This window comes from Rana temporaria, chromosome 1, assembly GCF_905171775.1.
Source record: "Rana temporaria chromosome 1, aRanTem1.1, whole genome shotgun sequence".
Lineage (NCBI taxonomy): Eukaryota > Metazoa > Chordata > Amphibia > Anura > Ranidae > Rana > Rana temporaria.
This window is the reverse complement of record NC_053489.1, coordinates 185,107,677-185,131,770: the sequence shown is the minus strand read 5'-3', so window position 1 is coordinate 185,131,770 and position 24,094 is coordinate 185,107,677. Positions and strand designations below refer to the sequence as shown.

The following is a 24,094-nucleotide window of genomic DNA, read 5'->3' as shown; positions in this document are numbered from 1 at the left end:
CACTAAGTGACTTTGGGACCAAACATCCAAATGGTGGGTCTATGGCCAGGAAACTGCCCATGCCTTAATCCCATTGAAAACTTGTGGTCAATCCTCAAGAGGTGGGTGAACAAACAAAGAAAACCCCACAAATTCTGACAAACTCCTAGCATTGAATGTGCAAGAATGGGCTGCCATCAGTCAGGATGTGGCCCAGAAGTTGATTGACAGAGTGCCAGGGCGAATGGCGGAAGTCCTGAAAAAGAAGGGTCAACGCTGCCAATATTGACTCTTTGCATAAATGTAATGTAATTGTCAATAAAAGCCTTTGACACTTATGAAATGCTTGTAAATAAACTTCAGTATACCTTAGTAACATCTGACAAAAATATCTAAAAACACTGAAGGAGCAGACTTTGTGAAAATTAATATCTGTGTTATTCTTAAAACTTTTGGCCACCACTGTATATATTTATTTTGCTTATTTATATCAAAGCAAAGTTGGCAAGAAGTTTTATATCAGTTAACAGAACACACAATTCACAACACTCCTTCTCATTAAGGAATTTACAATCTAATTTCCAAGCACAAGCACATAAGTCTATGTGTATTGGAGGTGAAAAAAAACCAAAGCACCCAAAAGAGCAATGCAACAGAACACATACTACCTCAATCCAGATAGTATCCCTAGTGAAGGTTGAAGTCAGGCCCAACATCCCAAGTGCAGTATTGTGATACACAGTGGATATGCTGAATGCAAATGTCAGTAACTATGTATTTCATATTTAGTTATATTGAGATGTTTCTTTTTTATGTAATTTTGTATTCACTTCTTTTTTAAAAATGCATGTATTTTTTGTTCAGTGTTTAAATATTGTAGTAAGGATCTAATCAAGTATTTTTATAGCAGGCTGAAATCTTCGTCTGTTGTGAACGGGAATCAGAATGGCCTCTATTAATCTGGAGAACCAGCTGCAGAGTGCTCAGAAGAATCTGCTGTTCCTGCAGCAGGAGCATGCCAACACACTGAAAGGTTTGCACGCTGAAATCCGTCGGCTGCAGCAGCATTGCACAGGTAATGATGGATATAGTGTTGTCCATATTGATGATTTGGTGTTTAGTAAAGCTTGAAGTCGCATTGTAGGCTGATATAGTGCAGTAGCTTGTAACATTTATTTCAGCTCACTGGCTCATACCTACTGTAAGACATGTTTTTCAGAGTTGCACTGCAGCAGAAAATATAGTAATTTGTATTAAATGTCGTTCACATAGTTGCTGGAACAACATCAAAACCATTCCATTGGAGGAATACAGTACTTAGTAAAGATGCAGGATCCATATCCATCAGAAATTCTATATTCATCCAGCCCATAAAAGAATATTTTAGAAAAAGAGGTGATGGATGTGTTTTTTAAATAATGTACAGTATCAGTTATTAAATATTCTGGCCCGGATTCAGAAAGAAGTTACGACGGCGTATCTCCAGATACGCCGTCGTAACTCCGAATGCGGGCCGTCGCAACTCGGCGCCTGATTCATAGAATCAGATACGCCTCACAGTTGCCTAGATACGAGCGGCGTAAGTCTCCTACGCCGTCGTATCTTAGGGTGAATATATACGCTGGCCGCTAGGTGGCGCTTCCATTGATTTCCGCGTCGAATATGCAAATTAGCAAGATACGCCGATTCAGAAACATACGTCCGCCCGGCGCATTGATTTACGTTGTTTACGTAAGGCTTTTTCCAGCGTAAAATTACCCCTGCTATATGAGGCGTAGCCAATGTTAAGTATGGACGTCGGGCCAGCGTCAAATTTTGCGTCGTCTACGCCGTTTGCGTAAGTCGTACGCGAATAGGGCTGTGCGTAATTTACGTTCACGTCTAAAGCAATGACTATTTGCGGCGTAATTTGGAGCATGCGCTCTGGGATACTTTCACGGACGACGCATGCGTCGTTCGTTAGTAACGTCAATTACGTGGGGTCACAACTATTTAGCATACAACACGCCCCCTACCAGCCTATTTTGAATTACGCGGGCTTACGCCGGCCCATATACGCTACGCCGCCGTAACTTTGGGCGCAAGTTCTTTCTGAATACGGGACTTGCCTCTCAGAGTTACGGCGGCGTAGCGTATATGAGATACGCTACGCCCGCCTAAAGATAGGCATTTGTATCTGAATCCGGGCCTCTGTGTGTAGGTCCAGAGAAGTTCTGGCTACTGTGGAGATATCTTTGTCCCTATCCTCATTGCTACATATAAAATTGAGGTCATTAATACATGACTAAGGATGGTTTAAGTATACAGCATATATAATTCTCCTTTGTTGTCCATCCTTATTCATTGTGCAGAAGCCAGCTGGTTAACTGGATGTAACACGCTGCTATGACACCTGTATGTTCGCAGCCTACAATAACAATTTGGTTAATTGTTACTTACTGGCAGCCTGCTGCTCTGCTTGTGTAGTAATTGTAATATGTTATAAGCATTCTCTTTGCAAATAAGATATTTTAGGAAACTGTCATTTTAGCATACAAATAGTTATATAAACCTGTCATTGGTGCCAGGAAAACTGCATAGGGATAGGTTTTTAATTATTTGGCTTACATGGTTAAAGGTGCCTCTCAGACACCCTGTTACGGGCACCCTGTCAGTGCAGGGCTCTTGGTCATCGGGAGAAGCACATCTCCTGCTTGGTAATCTGGTATGTCAGGTGATTTGGCTGTCTTTACAGCTTCGGACCATTCTGCTGGAAGATCACCTGGTCTGTATTCAGTTGGACATCAGCAAGGCGGTGGCCTACATCAATCATCACGGTATAACCGGAAGTCTTGCCACAGTAAGAGAGAGAGTTCAGATTCTGTCCTGGGCAGAACTTAACGTTTAGGCTTTGTAAGCTGTGTATGTACATTCTGGGAGCAGACAAAATTGGCATGCAGTCAGCCTCTGCCTGCACCCAAAGTAGTGTCACAGGTGGAGAGATGCTGAATATGGACTTCCTGGCCTCCAGGTTCAAAAACAAACTGGAGAGGTTTGTTTCAAGGTACAGGGATCCCCTAGCAGAGGCAGTAGATGCTCTGGCAGCTCCATGGGATGAGTACATCAAGAACTATTACCTTTCTGTCCTGAAACTTGTTCCTTATCTGCTTCATGGGATTGAGCTGGAGGACATTCAGGTGATTCTCTGCGAAGGACTGTCAGGAAGACATGGTACACTGACCTGGTAAGATTCCTAGCAGATGCTCTGTGAGATTTTCCAGCTCATCAGGATCTTCTGTCCCAAGGACCATTTTGCCATCCTGCTTTACAGTTGCTGGTTTTAACCACATGGCTATTGAAGCCCAGGTTCCATGTTTTGATATGGAAGGCATGCTTCACTTGGTTTGAGTCTTTGGGCTTCCGCTCCAAGTGTTTCTCTGTGGACTGAACTCTTTCCTTCCTACAGCTGGGTCTATACCAGCATCTGTCTGTCAGCACTATCAAGGGTTAGGTTTTTGCCATTTTTATTTTGTTTCAGAGACCATTGGCCTCTCACTCTCTGAAGACCTTTGTAAAGGGTGTCACCCATGTAGTTTATCTGTCTGTCCTCTGACTTCGTAGGATTTAAAGCTGAATCTGAACGTTTGCGAGGTGATTGTCTGAAATGGCATCCCTATTTTTTGCCACAACTTCTTGCCTAAGGTAATTTCTGCCTCAACCAGAACATTGTTTATTCGTCCCTCTGTCCAGCTTCAGTTCAACAAAAGAAAATTTTCCTCCATTGTCTGGATGTGGTTCGGACTGTGTGAATCTGTCTCTCAGCCACTGCTTCTTTCAGGAAGACTGGTTTGCTTTTTGTAATTCCGGATGGACTCCATAAAGGAGCATCGGCTTCCCGTTCTACAATCTCTAGTTGGTTCAGACAGATCATCATTCAAGCCTATGGTCTCAAGGATCAGGTTCCATTCTTCCTTCTCAAAGTATAATCTACCAAATCTGTGAGTGCTTCTTGCTCTTTTGACATCAAGCTACTGTTTCCCACATTTGCAAGGCTGCCACCTGGTCTTCCGTTCACATGTTCTACCTGGTGGGCTTTGCAGCCTCAGCTAATGCCAGCTTAGGCTTGGATACTTCAGGTGATTCTTTGAGCATGCAGGCAGCCCCTAATTATGTTTGTTTTCATGGGCCTTTTAGTATCTGTTTGCTGTGCTTCCCATCCCTTAGTTGGATTGTTTTTGACATCCCAAAGGTCAAAAAGCTTCCTGTGTCCCTGCGAACAAGAAAAAAAATGAAATTTTTGTGCTGACCAAAAAAAAATGTCCATTGAGGAGCACAGGTCCCACTTGTTTGTGTTCTTGATCATGCTCTGCTACAAACCCAAGGATTGCTGGTAAGAGGTGGGGGGGGTATTCCGGCTGGCCCACTTTTTTTTTCTTTGTAGTCAAAGACCATGAAATATATGCACACTACTACCAGGTAATTGGACACTGCCAGAAAAATTGCTGGGGGTGCCATTCATTTTTGCTAGTTTTCTTAGGTGATGAACATCTTCTCTAGCAAAGTTTTTTTTTTTTTTTTTTTAACTATTACATGTTTTACTCCTGACACATCTGACAAGATCTGATTGTTTATTGCCCTGGGCTATTGAGCCGTTTCCAGGTCAGTACATCTTCTTTTCCCCCCGACCCTGTTCAGGAATCAGAGGTGGAACCTCCTTTACTTGATGATATTACGGAGGAAAGTATTGAGAACCCTGATTTTGTAGTAGAGACTGCAGACATTTTTCTTCTCCTGCATTTTATGAACCACAAGCTACAACCTTGTGCCAAATGTGCTCTACTTTGGAGCAGCACCTGACTTTCCACATCCCAAACAAGCCCCTATGGGGACTAAAGGCTGTTTTAGTCAAAGTCTTTTCTCATACATTCAAAGATTGATTGTGCACATTATGAGAACTGGTCTAATCATGAAAGTGTCTTCACTCCTTCAGTTTTTTGCTGACATTAAAACTATGGAAAAGGATTTTAAGAAGAAATAGGCTATTCCAGTAGTGGATACTGCAATTTTTCAGTTCTCAAGCACATTACAATTATTTTGAGGCTGTTCCCTCTTTTTTGAGGATTTGTTTAATGGGTGGTTTGAAGACCTCTTAAAGGCCTTGTTTGACCTTGCATGCAATTGCTGCCGTATCTATTTGCCAGACAATTGCTAACCACACAAGAAACATGAACAGAGACCACGGAGCTCTTTGATGACCCTGCTTTCTTAGAACAATTCATGCAATCTGAATAAGTGAGAAACGTATTTATCGAGGTATAACGCGCTCCCGCGTATACCGTGCACCCCTAAAGTGGCCCCCAATCCTGTGGAAAAACGTTTTTTTGTGTGGTGTCTTGCGCGGCGTCCATCGGCGGCCTCGTCGGGTCCGTCTTCGGCGGGTCGGGTGTCCTCTTTGGCGGGTCGGGTGTCCTCTTTGGCGGGTCGGGTGTCCTCTTCGGGGGGTCGGGTGTCCTCTTCGGCGGGTCATGTGTCCTCTTCGGCGGGTCCGGCGTCCTTCTGCGGCGTCCTCGCGGCGTCCTCCCCGCTCGTTTCCCGCCACGAGTTTGAATACTGCGCCGGCATATACCGAGCGCAGTACACTCGTGAATTTTCGGGCAGGCTCGGCAACTGTCGCGCTGACGTCCTGTACGCTCAGGACGTCAGTGCGAGAGGCGCCGAGACTGCCCGAAGATTCACGAGTGTACTGCGCTCGGTATATGCCGGCGCAGTATTCAAACTCGTGGCGGGAAAGCGGATATCGGCGTATATCGCGCACCCACGATTTTGCCCTGATTTTCAGGGCAAAATAGTGCGCGGTATACGCCGATAAATACGGTATGTAGCAAGTAGGCTTGTGTTTTCATTATAGAGAGAGATCTGTATTCTACATAAAGATACAGTACATTGTCATACTGTTTTAGAATGTAATGTTTTAATAAAAATGAATCAATGTGAATACACCCATGCCAAAAAATTTATGAAACTTGTCATGTGTTCCCACACACCTCTCTGTCTCTGTCTCTGTCTCTGTCTCTGTCTCTGTCTCTGTCTCTCTCTCTCTCTCTCCCCCCTTAATCCTTCTACTGGTTACTTTAAAATCCACTGCACAAAAAAGTGACAAAGAACAAAAATGGAAATAAATAACTTGTGTGCTGGAAATTATATGCAGTAATCATTCACAACAATTATACATAAAATTTCCTTCTTTCTGATCACCTTGATATATCACATAAAGTCAAACACAGCCTTCCTCTAATCTTGGGGTAATAAACCACAATATCCTTTTAGCAGGGGCTCCATACAACTGTAAGGGGCCTGCCCAGGCCAGAAGAAGGCAGGACGGGTGAAGGGGAGCCGTGTTGTGCACTTTAGAAAAGATCTCAAAGCTTCTGCTGCTCTCTGTGATTGAGCTCCGACATCATGCTCTTTATTGCCATCTCCGGCTACAATGTGCATGTGCACCCCTTGTGTGAGCTGCCTGTACTGTGCTCGTCTGTGTTGGCAACATGCCAGCTTTGTGAAAACAAGCTGGGACTAGGTAGGAAGATTTCCTTTTACAGGTAGGGGCTGTTTAATAAATAAATAAATACAGGTGTGAGGGGGCTGGCATATAAACAGATTTGAGGGTGCTGACATATATACAGGTGTGAGGGGGGGCTATATAGACATTGTATGAATATGTTATAACATTGTTGTAAATGATTACTGCATATAACTTCCAGTACGCATGTTTTTTTTTTCTATTGTTGTACTTTGTCACTTTTATATGCACTGGATTTTAAGGTAACCAATAGAGAAATTATGAAACACTAAGCAGTGCCCCACATTTAATATATAGAGAATGTTTTATTCAAAATATGAATGATGTATAAAATGTTATGCTCTTTAATTATTTTTACAGATCTGACATATGAACTGACAGTGAAGAGTTCTGACCAGACAGGTATGATGTTTTCATCGTCAGAATTATTTAATACTGCAAAATAAAGTGTCTTCAGATAGTTAAAGTGGAGTTTCACCCATTTTTTTTATATTTGTCTGTGCTGCATGCCCTAATCTCAAAGTGTTCAGAATGGACAATTTTTATTTATTTTGTTGCTTGTAAATACCTTTATTTTGTAGTCCTTCATTACTTCCTCCTCCTTATTAGCCTAGGCTATTAAGTCACAAGGCTATTCGCAAGGGTTTTTGGGATAGGCATCATGTATCCCAGTAGTCCTTGCAAATAGCCTATTTGCATAGAGAAGGGGCGGCAACTTCCTCTGACACTCTCGTTGCTGTGCGAGATCTGAAAAGCTGAAATCCAGGAAGTCATACAGTCTGGCTTCATGATGCTCACACTTAAGATGGCCACGGTCTATTTCTAGATTATAAACTAACTAAATGCTCTAACAACCTAACAAAACGGACCTTAGTAAACTAAGGTCCGTTTTGTTAGGTTGTTAGAGCAGACTAACTTTGTTAGAGCAGACCAACTTTACTAGACTACATTAACTACTAACTTTACTAGACTACATTAAGCTTGTGTATTACAGGGGTATTTATATTTAAAAAGTGAAATTGTGGGTGGAACTCCCCTTTAAGTTGAAACAATTTTCTGTGCTCTTGTAATTGTAACATACACCATATACACATACATAATGTTAATCAATATTATTTATTTAAACATTGTAAAAAGCAAAGGATATTTTTTTCCCCTAATCCAGAATGCACTGAGAAAACATAAACACTGTAGAAAAAGTCCAGTCTATGAGATGGTGATGATAAAGGAAGACAAGAGCTTGTGCCAACTTGGCATTTAGAAGCAGCGCACACTGCTCTCTTTGTGATGATTCCTCTTGTTAAGGCTTCTTGTGCTTTCCTTCGTGACTTTTATTTTAAGGATTTGCTAAGACAGAGCTGGGACTTGTGCTTATTAATTATAAGATAAAATAGTATTAATGCTTGCCTAGTTCAGTATAGAGTTATGCCGCGTACACACGATCGGTTCGTTTAAAACGATTGTGTGTGGGCTCCATCGTTTTTTATGTATCGGTGAAAAAATTAGGAACTTGTTTTAAAATTATCTGATGGTTAAAAAAACGATTGTCTGTGGGCACGTCCATCGGTTAAAAATCCACGCATGCTCAGAATCAAGTCGACGCATGCTTGGAAGCATTGAACTTCATTTTTCTCATCGTTGTGTTTTACGTCACCGCGTTCTGACACAATCGTTTTTTTAACTGATAGTGTGTAGGCAAGACTGATGAAAGTCAGCTTCATCGGATATCTGATGAAAAAATTCATCAGACCGTTTTCATAGGATGAACCGATCGTGTGTACAGGGCATCAGAAATCCATTACACAGTTATATTTAAAGTGATACTAAAGTCTATATTATTTTTTTTATATAAAAATAATAAACATGTTATACTTACCTGCTCTGTGCAGTGATTTTGCACAAAGCAGACCAGATCCTCCTCTTCCTAGGTCCCTCTTTGGCTCTCCTGGCTACTCCCTCCTTTTGAGTGCCCCCACAGCAAGAAGCTTGCTTTGTAGGTACCTGAGCCACGTCACAGCTCCCTGTGACCATTCAGACATGAAGCCCTGATTCAGCCCCGCCCTCTCTCTTTCCTGATTGGCTAACTGACTTTGCCAATGGCACTGCTGCTGTGTCTCAGCCAATCCCAGAAGTCCCAGATTGCGAGGCACTCGTGGACATCGCTGGATAGAAATGGGCTCAGATAAGTATTAGGGGGTGCTGGGGTGGCTTCTGCACACAGAATGCATTTTATCTTAATGCAAAGAATGCATTAAGATAAAAAAACCTTCTGCCTTTACAACCACTTTGAGAATGCAAAAATGTAAGGAATATTTTTTCGTGCCATCAACTGGCTGTCTCTTTTTAAGTGTCACTAAGCAGCAATATTGCCAGCCTTTCACTGCATCTGTGCCAGATATAGGCATTTACAGGACAGATATAGATGTTGCAGGATGTATTGATCATCTCTTAGCTGACACATCATTGCAAAGCTAGACCTGGGGAAAACAAATGACCCTTCATATTGATTTTCTGGCCATTAGTGTCCTTGAGCATGCACACACCAGCCTTTTATGTGATGCCACTTTCAAAACACAGCACTGCTTGCAACCTGAAATCTGAGCTTGTGAAGGAATATAGTATGGCAATTGCATAAATATTTAATTCTCTGCAGTATGTGGACTAAGCCATTCCCTTTGTTCGTGTGTGTGTGTGTGTGTGTGTGTGTGTGTATATATATATATATATATGTGTGTATATGTGTATATATATACATATATATATATATATATATATATATATATGTTTATATATATATATATATATATATATATATATACATGCAACATGTTTTAGGAAATGTATATATGGTAGATCTAGTGAGTATATATTTTAACCACTTGCCGACTGCCTGCCCAAGTATCGAAGTTTCCTATCAGTCTCCATACAACTGTGACAAGTCAAGCTTGGCTTTCTTGTTCTACCATTGTCACGCTTCTTTTCCACTGAAAATCGAGTGTAGAACACAAAAATGCTACTTCTGCACACCATGCAAACGTGAGAAATTGAGGACAAGAGTAACAAAGTTGTAGTCTTGTATGGTAGTGTGGCCTTGAGCAGTATGTAGTAGGATGCATGCAGTGAGTGCTCCACTCAGCACATACCTACCTTTTCATGCATACTACAGTTGCTTCCTTTATCTCATTACCCACTCAAATATTTAGACTAGGTAACTGAGCTTGAACAATATCACCAACAGGACAGAGACCCTGGCGGATCTGCTTTGGATGACAAACTATCTTCTCAGGCACTAGACCAGGCCATATGTGACACATGTAAAGTTCTTGATGCTAGCTCTACTTGCCAGACTGCTTTTCCAGATTTGGAGGATTTAGGCATTGAGGCCTTTTAGTGGAAATAAGTCATCCTAGCAATAGGCATATGCGATGAGCTTTTTTTGATTTTCCACAGATCAACATATGAGCCAAAGGGTCCTCTGCATGTGTATACATACTGTAGGAGACCTTTTGTAGGTATTAGGCGTATAATATCCATTATCCCATTAACACAGTAGTGTAAGGCCACAAGCAGTAGCTTCAGTTGTTGGAGGACTGAAGGATCAGTCAGGATAGATCCCAGTTCCCTAGATATCCTTGGACCAGACACCCAGGGTGTGGCAAATATAAATGGCAGTAATAACAGGTTGCAGGGCAGTGCTCGCTGGGTAGAATAAGGCCATGGAAAGGGATTATGCACAGGATCTTGCAACAAGGGATGGACCTCCACAGGAACTGTCTGGTTAAAGCTGAATTACAGTTATGGATTTTGTAACATGTGGAAGCTGCAAATTAATGTTATAGTCTCTGTTACTGCAGTGATCTTTGCTGTATTTGGGGTCCTGTGCCAAGCAGCTACCCTGCTGCATATTAACCAAAATAGATTGCTCTCTCAGCACTGGTGCAATTCACAGAAAGTATTTTTATCAATGGAAGCAAGGAATTCTCTGGTTGGATTGGGTAGAGATCAGGCCATCACTGCCCCCTACCTGTCTGCTTTGTGCAATAAGAAACGCATGATACTCCCAAAATCCTCTAGATTCTCTGGCATTCATCCATATAATATATGTCCCACTTAAATATTTTATTATGATAGACTCTCTCCTGTAGCTTTTTATTTTAAATGGATGTGTATTTGACTCCCTGTATATGGGATAGAAATCTATCAGTATATGATCAACAAAAAATGATGGGTGCTTAGTAATTACTATTTGTAGGGAATCATTTTTAAAAGTTATCCACCTAAAGTTAAAATATTATACAGCTTTTTTTAGATTACTTATATAAAATAACCATGATCTGAGAGAAAAAAAAATGTTCACACAAATATAGCTTTCTTTTTGTGATATTTAATCCCCACTGTTTTTTTTTTTTTTTTGCTAAACGAACAAAAATAGACAAATAAAATTAGACTGATTAGGATGCACTGATGAGGTGGCTTTGGTGGGCACTGATTAGGCTGCACTGAAAGGTGGCACTGATAGGTGACACTGATGAGGAAGCACTGATGGGAACTGATTAGCAGCACTGGTGGGCACTGTTGAGACTGCACTGATAATCAGCACACTTATAATCAATGCCTGATTATCAGTGTAGATGTCCCTTTAACAGAAGATGGTTATCGGTTCTTCTCTCCTCTCCTCACGCTAACAGCCTTAGGAAAGGTGTGCTGATGACCAGCTTCTATTTACATTGTGATCAGCTGTCATTGGACACAGCTGATCACGTGGTAAGTGTCTGCTGTGAGACGGCTTCAATCTTCACCCGGTCTTCCTTCCGGGTTCGTAGACTCTGGCTGTGTGACACGCGAAAGCCGCTGGTCATGGCACAGGGCTCTGAAGAAGCGGTACGGGCAGCCGTTCCTTTCTTCAGATGATTTCACTGGTTGCATGTACAGTAAATATCTCCTAAACAGTGCATGTTTAGGAGATATTTACACTACCTATAGGTAAGCTGCCTTTATAGGCTTACCTATAGGTAAAATTTAGTGATGGAAGTCTACTTCCTCTAATATCCTTGCTTTTCAATCAAAAAGCTCCGTTGTTGAATGTATAAATGTGTAGTCATGAATAATTTAATAGCATATACATATTAGGGTTGCACCGATACTCGTATCGGTATCTGTGTCGATACTGAGCATTTGCATGAGTACTGGAAATGCTCTGATGCTTGACCCAATACTTGGGCAGCCTCAGAGATGATTAGTGTGTTGTGGGGGGGATAATTACAAGCACTGATCTCCCTGTATAGCTTTTCTGACAGCCGCTTCTCCTCTTCTCCCTCCTGCAGCTGTCCGGGAGATCGGTGCTTGTAATTGCCCCCACCGTCGCACCCAGGGTTGCCAACTTTCAGTAAATTTACTAAAAGTTTGCAAAATCTGTAACTTTTGCATCTGCCCATGAATGTCTATTATGAACATGCAGTCTGCATGTTCATAATGAACATTCACAGACAGATGCAAAAGTTACAGAATTGACTGAAAGTTGGCAACCCTGGTCGCACCAATCACACCTGGCTGCCCCCTCTGTGCTCCCCGTGTTCTCCAGGTCCCCTTCTGTGCTCCCCGTGTCCTCCAGGTCCCCCTCTGTGCTCCCTGTGTTGTCCTCCAAGTCCCGATTTGGTTTCGTCCTCCGGGTCCCCCTGCGTCCTCTCCAACTTTTTTTTAATTAAAAAAATAAGTAAAGTTAGCCCAATTTTTTTTTATATTGTTAAAGGTAATGTTACGCTGAGTAAATTGATACCCAACATGTCACGCTTCAAAATTGCGTCCGCTCGTGGAATGGTGACAAACTTTTACCCTTTAAAATTTCCATAGGCGACGTTTAAAAAATTCTACAGTTTGCATGTTTTGAGTTACAGAGGGGGTCTAGGGCTAGAATTATTACTCTCACTCTACCAATCGCAGCGATACCTCACATTTTGTGGTTTGAACACCGCTTTCATATATGGGTGCTACACACGTATGCGTTCGCTTCTGCGCGCGAGCTCGGTGGGAGGGGGCGCGTTCCTGGCTCCTAACTTTTTTAGCTGGCTCCTAGATTCCAAGCAAATTTGTCAAGCCCTGTTACACTAATTTTGATTTTAAAATCACTCTCTATAGATATTATGGGTGTATATGTCAAATTTGGAGTCTGTCTGTGAACTGTGAATAGGATGTTTCACGTGTAGGTACGTTTGCATCTTCTGCCCTTAAGCCAGGAGTGTTTCTGCACCAAAAATTACTTTTACATTCTAAATTCAAAATAAAAAGCACAAACAAGATCTTGACGCTGAAGTCTAATATTTACTTTTACTTTTCTAGGTGATAGTATTTCAAGGAGTGACGAGCTCAGGAGAAGATGTGAAGAACTGGAAGCTCAGCTGAAGGACAAAGAAATAGAGAACAACGAGTTGTTAAAGGAGTTAGAGCAGAAAAATGCTATGATTATGGTGCTTGAAAATACTATTAAAGAAAGAGAGAAAAAATACTTAGAAGAACTAAAAGTTAAAAGCCATAAATTGAATATGCTGTCCAGTGAACTGGAGCAGAGGGCCAGTACTATTGCCTATCTGACATCACAGCTGCATGCTACCAAAAAGAAGCTACTCGGTACCAGTGGGGCCCCTGAGGCAGCCACTCCTGGCAGCCCAGTAACATCTAGTTACAAGCCATCTCCTCCCAAAGAAAAGCAACCAGAGACTCCAAGAAGAAGAATGAAGAAGAGTCTGTCCACACCCCTCAATGCTGACTTTGCAGAGGTCTACAGACTAGGGGCAGATGGTCGAAAGATAATGTTGCGTGAACCTGTGGATGCCATGCCAGACCCTACTCCCTTTTTATTGGCAAGACAGTCAGCAGACACACAGATTATCAAAGAGAGGCCACTTGTCATTCCTCCGATTCGCTCCGACTCTAGTAGTCCAGCTAAAGAGAAGAAGCAGAAGGCTCATGTTGGAGTTGCACATCGAATTCCCCATGCCACCTCTGTTCAGAGTCAGGTTGGACCTCAGCCAGAAGTTGAAACCTTAGCAGTGGATCAAGTCAATTCAAGCAAAGTTGTTAGGAAGCACTCAGGAACGGACAGAACTATTTAAATATAATTATGTAATTATGATAACATCTTAAAAAAATATTTGGCTTTTTATGCACCGTGTGACAATATAAGATTAAGATGAATACAGGAGGTAGATTTGATTTTTTACATTTTGCTATTATCTTCAAATCCCCTGCATGCCAAATGTAAGCAGATTTGCCGAGAAAATGCTGCTGTCCTGGGACTCCAATGGCACACTGAATAAGTGCTGTGACAAGATATCAGCCTATATAAAGCTTGCTCCAGTCTTTTCAACTTCTAGCCAAGTATGTTGACAAAAAAAGCACACCTGCAAAGTTGCCACTTGTACAATACTGTAACCGAACACTCAATATAAGTCTGACAAGCTACAAGGCTGTTAATACATAATGCTCAATAAGTATCTAGTCTGTACACTGTATAACAATGCCTATACTTTATTGGCAGCACTGAAAAGAAAGCAGTTATCTTGTATATGTCTGATTTTATTTAATAATACCCAGTACTCTCACTGATTCCAATACAGTGTCTATCTTTTAGAGTGTTTATAGGTTTCTTTTAAGTAAACTATAAGCTAATTGCCAATTAAATATGTCTCTTCACTGGTAATGCTCTTCAGGCTTGGTCTTTAAATAGAAAATTATTATAATGGAGAGAATAAAAAATGTAATCATTTTTTTTTAAGTGAATCTCTAACAATCATAACAACAAACCTCTCCGGTTCCCTCTTATAATTTAAATGATAGGATTATTTTTGTTTTATATATATACATGAGTGTCTTTTTTTCCAAAATTTTCAAGCCTGTGATGTCATTACAGGATTCTAATGTCCTGTACACACGATCGGAATTTCCAATGGGATAAAATCTGATGGATTTTTCTGTCAGAATTCCGTTCAAGCTGTCTTGCATACACACTTTCAGACCAAATTCCGACCGTCCAAAACGCGGTGACGTAAAACACTACGACGAGCCGAGAAAAATTAGGTTCAATGCTTCATGCGTCGACCTTGATTCTGAGCATGCGTGTTTTTTTCTTCTTCGGAGTTCCACACAGACGATCGGAATTTCCGATAGGATTTTTTTCATTGGAAAAAAATAAAACATGTTCTATTTCTAAACTCCGACAGAAAAAAGTCAGATGGGGCCCACACACGGTTGGAACATATGAAAAAATTCCGTCTGACTTTTTTCATCGGAAATTCCAATCGTGTGTACGAGGCATGAGTCTTCCTTTCTTTAGGTGCAGTCAGTGGGAAGGGTTAGCAGAAAAGTGATTGGCAGGTGAATGAGCTGTGCTTTGGGTAGCTGCATGGGTAGGTGACAGGGGAGCAGAGAACTACCCTGTCATCACTTTAGCAATTGTTTGTGACATTGCTGCCAGCACAACACTTTATATGAGGCCATAATTGGAGTTTACAGTGAACAAGTTTGCATCCAACCTTTATGTTGCAGGGACCCTGAAGCATCTTTGTTGCTATGCAACACAGCATGTTTCTGTCCGGCAGTATAGAGAGGCAAGAAGGGACAGAATCAGTTATACGGGTTACAGAGTTCTGCAGAGAAAATCCACACATGATGCCAGTGCTGTGGTGCAAACAGACCACATAGAGAACAATTGTTTACTTTGTGTCTGCAGAAAAACTCCCGTCTCTACATGGGGTGTGAACGAGGCCTTAGAGTGATGGATGAGATACTGGTCATTAAGAAGGGCAACTTCATCAACCACCCTGGTTTCTATGTGTTGTAAAGTAAACCATAAGGGTGGTGCTGTTTTTAAGAAGCAGGCATCAGTCACCAGTCAAGGCAATTTTGTTGCAAATAGTTCTCATGATGTGAAAAAAAAAACAATAAAACCTTGCTGCAGGGAAACTTTGGACTATGTCCTTTCCAGGTAAAGGTTTTCTTTTGTATTTGTAATTACAATACACAGTATTCTTGGCTTTGTTACTTTCTGTCTGTCTGGGAGAATTTAGTAAAGTGATAATGGCACATTTTTGGCGGTAGATTCCTTTTCAGCATTACCAACAGCAATGCAAATACTTGCCTAATTCAGGCATGCATTTACATGTAAAGAAGAAATGGCTGCACATCAATGAAAGTCCAATTGATGTTTATTAATCACAGAGATGACATCAAAAGACAACAATACACAGTCTTGTAGACTGTAGGGGTAAAAAAATGTATAGCAAGCCTGCCGCCTTCACTTAAATAGCTTATCTTTGACTACTCATAAATACCGTAAATTATTAGAGAGTAGTGAGGTGCTGACAGTTAACTCAATTTATCCAATATGTGACGTGAACTCTTGTGGTAGGTAAAACCTAGTTAATCACTCTGTAATGCCACTCTGTAATGCTAAAAGCAATCACTCTGTAATGCCACTAATCATCCAGCGATCGCTACACTCTTCACACTGTGTTAAATCAGCAGCAATAGAAAATAGGTGTATAAACATGCAATATAGATAATGATCCAAAACGTAATAAAAGTGATCCTGTGCATAAATAATAACTTGTGTCTCAAGGCTAGACACCTAACACACAAATCTAATTTGCAAATTAATGGTCCGTGTCCATTGATTCAAGTCCTTATATAAAAAGTCCCTTTTGTGAGGTAGTGCACAATATCCCTACACCCTTAGTGGTAATTATTCATAACATAGGTGACAATCTTGCTCCCACATCACCTATGTGCTCTCTAGCCCTGATCCATCCCCTGATGAAGTCACGTGACCGTGATGTAACACGTAGGGCATGAGTGGAGGCATACCAGAAGTGACGCGATTGTGGAAAGATCTCGGAACTTGTGGATATACGCCGTTATTCGGCTTTTTAATGTGAGTGCACTGTATGATGTTATGATTTTAATAAATTCATTCTAAGTTACCACACTACGAGAGTGCTCTTCTTCCTTTATATATATACCCCTTTGAGAGGACATTAGAGGGAACCTCCTGGGAGAAAACAAACACAACATATGTGAGAGCAGATTATCGGAAACAACTATAGAGGACCCAAAGAGGTGACTACACGTCAGTATACCATCCAAGGAACCATAGGCTATGCTGATTTAATACTTACCTGAGTTTAGAGGCTAGAGAGCATGGAGGTGATGTGGGACCAAGATTGTCACCTATAGGGACAATAAGGACTTGTATCAATGGACATGTATCATTAATTTTTCTGTTTAGATTTGTGTGTTAGGTGTCCAGCGTTGAGACACAAGTTATTATTTATGCACCAGGATCACTTTTATTACATTTTGGATCATTATCTATCTATATTGCATGTTTATACACCTATTTTCTATTGCTGCTGATTTAACACAGTGTGAAGAGTGTGGCGATCGCTGGATGATTAGGGGCATCACAGAGTGATTGCTTTTAGCCTTGAAGTCACACCCATTAATGTTCAATTGGTTTATGCACTGAAGTCACTTTATATTTATATTTATTTTGATGGTTATCTATTAAGATTGATTAACTAGGTTTTATGTACCACAAGAGTTCACGTCATATATTGGTTAGATTAAGTTAATGGTCAGCGCCTCACTACTCTCTAACTGTAATGATTAAGCACAATTGTACTGTGTGAAATGCGTCTACAGGACTGTGTATTGGTGTCTTTTGATGTCATCTTGGTGATTAATAAACGGCAATTGGACTTTTATTGATGTGCAGCCATTTCTTCTTTACTTCATGTATCCACAGAGGCGTGCCGGGGCTAGCACTTGATTGGAGTTCCTGTCAGGCTTATATTCACCTGGAGTAGCGAGTTCCACATTTCTACTATGCATTTACATCACTGTTGGTAACATTATCGATATGAACTTTATGCTATAGCAGCATCGATTCTTAAAGAATTGCTGCAGTTCGCAGGTCAGGAAACTGGCAGTAATTAGGACCAGCTTTGAGCTGGCATACTAAGTATGTCAGTACTCAGAATGGGGTATGTCTGCTGAGAAGCTGTCATGCATGTGACAGCTTCCTGCACAGTACTGTATCCTTGACCGCATTTACACATCGGCTGGGGCATTTTTTGCTTGAAAAGCTATGTAAACAAAGGGGCCATGTATAAAGGTGCGTTCATTACCCAATTATGGACCAATTGGGAAAAGGCTTGTCACTGGGTGGATGAAGCTTGAAGGGGAACCGAGAGAGTAAATAGATACTTAGACCTCAGTATGAGCACCAACAAGTTCATGTATCTACACACTACAAAATACTGCGCATCCTTATCTACAGCGCTCACAGCAAGATTCAATTATAAATGCATAACCACCTCACTATATGTGCATAAATAAGAAAGATATGAAATTTAAAAAAACAATACAATACTGTATATCGAAGTGGTAAAATCACAAATTAATTCAGTGTTTGTTGAAATAAGTGGTACAAAATCATACCTTTATAACGGCTCTTGGTGACATATAGTGCTGAAGAAATGTGGGGGGAAAAAAAACAAACTCAACTATATGGCTGCAGCTGTCTCCTGCTGGTTCTAAGCCCAAAAGCTGCACAATCACATGACTGTCAATCACCACTCTGCTCTGCCAATTTTGTGCTAACTGGAGCACCAGGTTGTGAAGGGTGTGGGAGCACCTGACTCATGCCCTCAGTGGAGCGCTGAGAGGCTATGCCAACTGCCAGTTAGGCATTTGGGGGGATCCTAACATTATTTTCGAGATACATCTAAAGACTGGAGCCGCTCTGTGGGTTACACTATTAAATGAGTCTGGGTCACAAGCGTGCAAAAGTTAAAAGCACTCCTGTGACCCTCAAGAGAAGGACAACCAAACAAGCTTGTCATACTTCTCTTTTAACAAAATTCATATACATCAAAAAAATCCATAACAACATTAGTGTCCATTTGAAGCAAAAAATCTACTCTTATATAGTGCTGGTGCCTCACACTGTTAAAAGTGCATTCCCCTTTTTTTCGAGTAAACAGAAGGCGCTGAACATATCTATGCCGACCTCATTATCTACACTACTTTGGGTCGATTTCCCCTTCAAATGGGCCACATCGTACATTAAGTACCTGGGCATCCTTTTACCCAGTAGGGTAGAAGATATTTTCTCAACAAACATCCCTCCTCTTCTGGCAGCCATAAAAAAAATACTTTCTGTCCTGGCAACACGGCTTATTCTCCTGGTTTGGACGGTGCAGCATAGTGAAAATGAATATTATGCCCTGTCTGCTTTACCACTACCAGGCTGTCCCCATATGGGTCCCATGCTTCTTCCTTAGGGCAGGGAACCAAGCTCTTATTAATTTCTTATGGCTCCTGAAACCCCCTTATCCGGCACAGTCAATTCTGTGATTACCAAATCTGTGATTGCCAACTTCTACCACATGGCTTGTCATTTGACACACGCTCTGCATTGGTGTCAACATGGCCCTCTTAAACAGTGGGTACAAGTGGAGCAGATCCTAGCAGGGATTTTGCTGGAATCAGTGCCATGGTGCCAAACAAATTTTCCTATCCGGATTGTGGGCCTCAAACACAGTGGGAGAGACATGGCAGATATGTCTGAAGATGTCTTGAGACTTTTCTATCGCTCCGACCCCTTCGCTGCTCACCCCTATAATCAACAACCCTGCTTTCAGCCCTGGCTTCCATGATTCTAGATTCCAGGAATTTAAAGTGGTAGGGTGATCCCAGGCCCACCATTTTATTGCCAATGGATGACCAGACAGCAAATCATTGAAGATCCGGCTCTTGCGGGCCTATCTTTCTTTCTACCAAAAATTACAATTGGCCCTTTATCCCTCCAGAAACCTTTCAGAGATGCCTTACTACCTTTGAACTATTATGTCTAGAATAGTCTCTACTGCATCACGTGTTCTCTCAGACCTACCTTTTGCTGATAGCTTCTTCACCAGACTTCAGACCTCCTTATATCATCAGGTGGGAACAAGATTTCAGGCTAAATCTTACAGACAAACAAGTGGAAAGAATTATTTTATTCTCTTACAAAAATGTTTGCGCTAAACATCAGGAGGCTGGTTTTAAGGTGCTGACTGGTGGTATTATACGCTGCTGAAAATTTAATAGAATGTTCCCTCAATGTTCGGATCTTTATTGGAGATGTAGGGAGGAGTCTGGTTCTCTTCTTCACATCTTTTGGTCTTGCTGTTTTCTGCAGTCCTACTGGACAGAGGTCCACCGCATAACCCAAAAAATCACGGATCGGGAGTTATCGAAGGATCCTGCATTTTTCCTCCTGCATCACTACAGGATTCCAAGTAAGATCTACAGGAGATCCATTCTACCTCTCCTACTCACAGCAGCAAAGAGCGGCATCCCACTGTTTTGGAAGCAGACACAGCCACTGTCAGTTGCCATCTGGTTAAAAAGAGTAGCTAAAATCAATCGAGGACCTGGTGGCCACAAAGAGAGGTCTTTGTAAAAAATTTCAAAAAAAAAAAAAATTGGGCACAAATTTGTCTATTCTGAGGAGTACATGGAGCTGGTGACTTAAACCCCCTGTATTGGAGACTATAGTGCTGGATCCCTAGGCCTGGACGGAGTGCCTGGCTGTCAGGTGGCCTCCCCCCTTTTTTTCCCCCTTCCTCCTTACCTTCCCTGCTTTTCTCTTGCTGCAAGGCCCCTTGTGTCATTTATGCTCTTTCTTTGTTTAATGATGTCTTATCTTAACTTACATGTTTAGCTTTTTATACGCAATGGCTTTTGTGCTGGAGACTTATTTTTGGAAGTGTTCCATTGCATACACACCAATGTTGTGGTTTCTGTATTTACCGTATGTTCGCTTTAAAGTATTGAAAAAAATAAAAAAAAGTGCATTCCCAGTGGCTTGTAATCCCTCATCAGATATGTTTGACCTCTCATTACAAGATGGTCAAACAGGGCTGTGTAGTGATTCTATAAAAGGAGGGAGATGGTTGGCTTCCTTTTTGTTATTCTTTCCTTGATCTTCTAAAGTGGTTTTAAAGACTGAGGGGTTCTTACCTTCCTGCATTGGCTTCTGCTGCTGTCAGTCAAAACTAGCGAGGAGGGAGCGGGATTAGTGCCAAGCCACACTGTGTGTGTGTCAATGGACACACACAGCCTGGCCTGGGAGTGCTCCCCGCAGGAGTGCGTCCCACAAGAAAAATCCTAAGTCTCTTACTCTTTATGGCTACTACTAGTTCACATCAACAAATAAGTTATTTTTCGCTCTTCCCAGGCATCAACTTCCAAATCTTGATTTAACACTTCCCTTTCGTTGCAAGCCCTGGAATCCACCAAGTCTGCCAGAAACCCTCCTCACAATGCAGAGGCAGCCCCGAACTTAGGAGTGGCGGGACATCTGCTGGTGTTTGCACCAGTCTGGATCCAAGATAGATTGGAACCAGAGGTCCAGAGCGTAATTTCAAAGGGATGCAAAATAGAGTTTGTATCTCTGCCCCCCAGTCTGCCTTATTCCTTCCAGTCAGCCAGCCTCCGACCAAAAGAAGGTAGATTTAATGATTTGCTTTGTACCAACTTTAGGCACAAAGAATGGCTGTACCAGTTTCTCTTTTTAGAAGATTAACTTCAAAGTTTCAATTCAAACTAATTTCAGATTCAGTAGGGATAGCCGCCCAATGCTGGACTTAAAATCTCTGAAAAGATTTCTTCATGTACCAGAATTACGGATAGAATCAATAAGTTCTGTCATTGCTTCTCTTAGACAAGGGGAATTTCTGGCATCAGTAGACATACAAGATGCCTCTCTACACATTTCCCCTCACATTAAAGGGGTTGTAAAGGTTTGTTTTTTATTTTCCAAATAGGTTCCTTTAAGCTAGTGCAATGTTGGTTCACTAAACCTTTCTTCGATTTCCCTTCTAAATGTTTTTTTTTTGTCTGAATTTGGCTGAACACAGCGTCTCCCCGCAGGGATGTAGTCCCAAGGGAGGGGACGAGCACGCTGACCAAGCCCCAACCAGAATGGCTCAGATGATGGGGGCAAGCTTACTGAGGAGAAACAGGAAGTGAGAAATTCAGACAAAGAAAAAAAACATTTAGAAGGGAAATCGAAGGAAAAGGTAAGTTAACCAACAATGCACTAGCTTAAAGGAACCTATTTAGAAAATAAAAAATGAACCTTTACAACCCCTTTAATATTTTCTATGTTTTGCTTTGGAAGGCCAATGCTTCCAATTTTTAGCACTACCATGTGGGATACCCTCTGTACCCCAAGTGTTGGTCTTCTGCAAACTCAGGGCATTCATGTCACAGGCTACTTGGACAGTCTCCTACTGAAGGGCTCCTCAGCCACAACTGTTTCCACCACATTTCAAAGGACTATTTAGAACTATTTCCCTCAAACTTTTGGCTGGATATTCAACTTTCTAAAGTCTGCTCCACCGCCCTCACACCATCTGGAGTAATGGGGTCTAATCTTGGACATAGACCACAATTTTCCTTAATCAGGAGATGGTTGCTTCCCTAAATTCCCACACAGGGATCCTCAGATCAAAACAGTAATGCCTGAGTTTGCTTCTGCATGATGGTTTTGGGCTTGAAGATCGCCTCCTTCAAGGCAGTTTCCTTTGCCCAGTTTCATTGCGGTCCTTTTCAATCCAACATACTCATGACAGGGAACAAGTAAAACCAAACCTTGGATTGTCAAGTGCTTTTTTCCAGCCAAAGCTCTCTTTAACATGGTGGATCTCCAATCCTGGAATAGGAAAAAATCTTTCCTTCACATAAGTTGGAATGTGGTGATTATGGGTGCCAGCCTTACAGCCTGTAAGTTTACAATTCCTTTAATATCCAGTTTCTACCATCAATATTCTGGAGAACTGTCTAGAACATAGTCTGATAACTGAGAGCTATCAGACTATGGGGTTTATAATATGCAAGATACAGAAGAATTAGGTTCCTGTGATTCTTATCCAACTAAGTTGGCCTGGAAGGACATCGTACACAGACATACCAAGACTGGTGGAGAAGCCTTGGTGTCCTCCAAACAGAGCAGACTTGCTGGTCCAAGGCCCCCTATTCCAGTAGTCTAGGGGGACTACTCTATCACATGCATTTCCTCAGTCTGGTGTTGACCATTGTTAAGCCCTGAATACCTCAAGGAACAGGTTTCTGCCTAATCCATTCTATTCCAGAAACCTCTTGCCTTGTAATCCTCAATCATGGCTTTTCTTCAGAAAGTTGCATATATAAATCCCCCAATTCAACCTGTGTCACCTTGTGATCTCAACCAGGTTCTGTGTACTTCAGAGACCTTCCTTTAAACCAGTTAGGCTGCATTCACACTACAGGATGCATGTCGCCCCAACATAGCTCCTGAGGTATTTTTGGGAGGCATGCATCCCCCGATGTGGGTTGCCGCGATTGCAGCACGTTTTATCTTTCGACAATCGCGGCAGACCCGCACTACGATTTGAGGTGTCATTCAAATGAATGGCATCTCAAATGCCAGTTCTGCTTTTTGTCATTCAGCCCGCGATTCAAAACACTGTAGTGTGAATGCAGCCTAAAGCCCTGTACACACGATGGTTAACCAGAGGACAATGGTCTGAAGGACCATTGTCTTAGGTTAACCGATGAAGCTGACTGATGGTCCGTCACGCCTACACACCATAGGGTAAATAACCGATCGTGTCAGAACGCGGTGACGTAAAACACAACGACAAGTTCAATGCTTCCAAGCATCGACTTGATTCGGAGCATGCGCGGGTTTTTAACCAATGGTTTTGCATACTAACGATTGTTTTTGACCTATCGGTTATCAATCCATCGGTTAAATAACCTATGGGGCCCACACACGATCGGTTTTGACCGATGAAAACGGTCCTTCAGACCGTTGTCCTCTGGTTAACCTATCGTGTGTACGAGGCTTTAGAGATATTCCACTTGTAAGGATGTGTAACTTGTAGTCGTTACATCTGTTAGGTGTATTTTTGAGTTGGCAGCTCTTTCCTGTAAAGAGCCCTTTTTTGTTTTGCACAAAAAGTGGTCTTGAGACAAAAACCTTTCTTTCTAAGGTCATCTCTTCATTTCATCTCAATCAGGACTTTATTCTTCTTTCCCAGGGTATACCTGGCAGTAGGGTTGCCACCTTTTCTTCAAGTCAAACACTTTAGCGGCGCACAGCAATTTTTTTTATAGTATAAACTATGCATATACAGTGCCTTGCGAAAGTATTCGGCCCCCTTGAACTTTGCGACCTTTTGCCACATTTCAGGCTTCAAACATAAAGATATAAAACTGTAATTTTTTTTGAAGAATCAACAACAAGTGGGACACAATCATGAAGTGGAACAAAATTTATTGGATATTTCAAACTTTTTTAACAAATAAAAAACTGAAAAATTGGGCGTGCAAAATTATTCAGCCCCTTTACTTTCAGTGCAGCAAACTCTCTCCAGAAGTTCAGTGAGGATCTCTGAATGATCCAATGTTGACCTAAATGACTAATGATGATAAATAGAATCCACCTGTGTGTAATCAAGTCTCCGTATA

General features: G+C 41.6%; 1 protein-coding gene across 6 annotated transcripts in view; it reads left to right on the top strand.

The window, feature by feature from the left end:
- Positions 1–14,234, top strand: part of CCDC92 (coiled-coil domain containing 92) — a 60,124-nt gene extending 45,890 nt beyond the window's left edge. For 3 of the 6 annotated variants that reach the window (XM_040347342.1, XM_040347341.1, XM_040347344.1), the window contains exons 2-4: positions 890–1,054; positions 6,899–6,940; positions 12,875–14,234. In XM_040347342.1, the coding sequence (XP_040203276.1) occupies positions 925–1,054; positions 6,899–6,940; positions 12,875–13,647 (945 nt within the window). In that variant the 5' untranslated portion in view covers positions 890–924 and the 3' untranslated portion in view covers positions 13,648–14,234. Of the gene's footprint in view, positions 1–886; positions 1,055–6,898; positions 6,941–12,874 lie in introns of all 6 variants that reach the window. The other 3 variants (XM_040347339.1, XM_040347340.1, XM_040347343.1) reach the window with 1 other exon arrangement.
- Positions 14,235–24,094: the final 9,860 nt, after the last annotated feature.